The sequence below is a fragment of the Mustela putorius genome, unplaced genomic scaffold (assembly GCF_011764305.1).
Source record: "Mustela putorius furo isolate JIRA1106 unplaced genomic scaffold, ASM1176430v1.1 tig00003896_pilon_pilon_pilon, whole genome shotgun sequence".
Lineage (NCBI taxonomy): Eukaryota > Metazoa > Chordata > Mammalia > Carnivora > Mustelidae > Mustela > Mustela putorius.
In genome coordinates, this window is record NW_025422045.1 from 15,433,764 (window position 1) to 15,436,304 (window position 2,541).

A 2,541-nucleotide genomic window follows, 5' to 3' on the forward strand; every position below is an offset into this window, starting at 1 on the left:
AAGACAATTCTATTTCCTAATCTTCCAAATTCTATATTCCTTAAATATTGTTGTAACATGATCTCAAAAGGTGATAGCAATTGTGATAATAGGAGGCAAATATCTATTTACCTAATTTTTCTAAGTGAGCAAATTAGTTTTCAATTAGCAATAATCGCGCCTCGGATAAACCTCATTGGCTACGATACTGCCACTGCGCAAAGCTTAAGAGCAAATTAGTGATAGTCAAGGTCAATTGATAAAAGAAATCATTTGATTGAATAAAACAATAGAAAAGCAAACCTCTACTCCATCAGTACTTTTTAATTGCTGCATATCTATAAGAATATTGTTTCAAAGTGATGTGATCCATAAAATAATTTCAAATTACAGATGGTGATGCTGAGATGAAATTATATATCATATGGTTGCACTTAATTGTGGAGCATAAGGAATAACATGGAGGACATTAGGAGAAGGAAAGGAAAAGTGAATTGGGGGAAATTGAAGGAGTAGACAAATGATGAGAGGCTGTGGACTCTGGGAAACAAACTGAGGATTTTGGAAGGGAGGTGGCTGGGCGATGACTAAGCCTGGTGGTGGTATTAAGGAGAGAATATATTGTATGGAGCACTGAGTGTGGTGCAAAAATAAAATTATTAAAAGTAAAAATAAATAAAATAAAATCCTTGACATTTATACAAAAAAGCAGGAAATTTACAAAAGGTAAAAATATAAAATTATATATTCTCACATCACCAACTACTATCAAGTAGAAATAGGTAAACATCAGTGTTAATTGTGGCTTTATTTTTTCTCATTCTTTTTTTTTTCTTTTCCCTTAATTGGAGCCTAACACAGGGATTAAACTCACGACCTTGAGATCAAGACCTGAACTGCAATCAAGACCTGAGGTGAAATCAAGAGCCAGACACTTAACAAGCGGAGCCACCCAGGCACCCTTTATTTTCTTTGTATAAAAGAACTTCTGGAACCTTTTTGAATCAAGTAAATGGATCTTAAAAATGGATCTGTAGTGACTGAGTTTATTTTACTAGGATTTTCTGGACAATGGGAACTTCAGATTTTCTTCTTTGCAACATTTTCCTTAATCTACAGTGCTACTATGTTGGGAAATATTCTCATTATGGTCATAGTGACAATTAGTTCCAACCTTCATTCTCCCATGTATTTCCTCCTTGGAAACCTCTCTTTTCTGGATATGTGCCTCTCCACTGTCACAACACCGAGAATGATCACAGACTTACTCAATGAACACAAGACCATCTCCATATGGGGCTGCATGACCCAGATGTTCTTTATGCACTTATTTGGGGGTGCTGAGGCAACTCTTTTGATAGCCATGGCCTTTGACAGATATGTAGCCATATGCAAACCCCTGCACTACAGGACAATCATGAACCAGAGACTGCTGAGTGGATTTGTAATATTTTCATGGACAATTGGGTTTGTACACACCATGAGCCAGATGGTACTAACAGTAAACTTGCCTTTCTGTGGCCCCAATGTCATAGACAATATATTTTGTGACCTTCCCCTTGTGATTAAGCTTGCTTGTACAGACACATACACCCTGGAATTCTTTGTCATTGCTGACAGTGGGCTGCTCTCATTCATCTGTTTCATCCTCCTCCTTGTCTCCTACACTGTCATCCTGATCACTGTACAACAAAGATCATCCGGAGGGCTCTCCAAGGCTCTGTCCACACTGTCTGCACACATCATTGTGGTCACTCTGTTCTTTGGACCTTGTATCTTTATCTATGCCTGGCCATTCAACAGTTTTGCAGGCAATAAAGTCCTTGCTGTATTTTACACTGTTATCACACCCTTACTGAATCCTATTATTTATACCCTGAGAAATCAGAAAATGCAAGGGGCCATGAGAAAATTACAGTTCCAACATGTTATCTCTACACAGAACTTCTAGATTTGAGTACTATATAATTAACAAAACATTCAAATACTGTGCTAACAGAAGTTGAACAGGTTGTATATAGTATACACTTTCACTCTTTGAGTGACCAGTGCAGAAACATAACCTGTGCAGAATATTATAAAATATTTTAATTCACATTTACTGCTGCTAAAATACATAATGACAATGACTCACCTACAGTAAAATAGACTTTTGAAATCACTAAGCACTTTCTGATAGATATTCAATATATATTTGTTAGTGAAGAAATAAATATTTAAAAATATGGCGAATACTAATAGGGATAATTTTAATAGATAATGAAGTGTTAATGACATTCATAAATTTATACTATCTTTAAATGGGGTACCAGTACAAACCATAAGTGAAATAATCTGAACAACAAATGAGAAAGATATGATTTTAATCTCTTGATCCAATGAGACAAAAAAGTAATAATAAATAATTAAATTTGACAGTAGAGTGAATATAAAATGATAAAGAGAATATTAAGATACCAGAGTGAAAGAATCAATGCAAGAACAATTTCAGTAGAACTAAAAAGGTAGTCTTGAAACCAAAAGCTCCAAGAAATAACGTTAATATGTATAGTTGCCTTTCAA

At 35.0% G+C, this 2,541-nt stretch overlaps 1 protein-coding gene and 1 pseudogene across 1 annotated transcript; one reads left to right on the forward strand and one right to left on the reverse strand.

Annotated features, from left to right (window-relative positions):
• LOC123388236 lies at nt 1-205 on the reverse strand (annotated as a pseudogene).
• A 786-nt stretch (nt 206-991) lies between these two features.
• LOC101687154 (olfactory receptor 4L1-like) lies at nt 992-1,930 on the forward strand. Its single transcript, XM_004781921.2, has one exon. It carries the CDS (start codon nt 992-994, stop codon nt 1,928-1,930), a length of 939 nt encoding a protein of 312 aa, XP_004781978.2.
• The last annotated feature ends 611 nt before the right edge of the window (nt 1,931-2,541 follow it).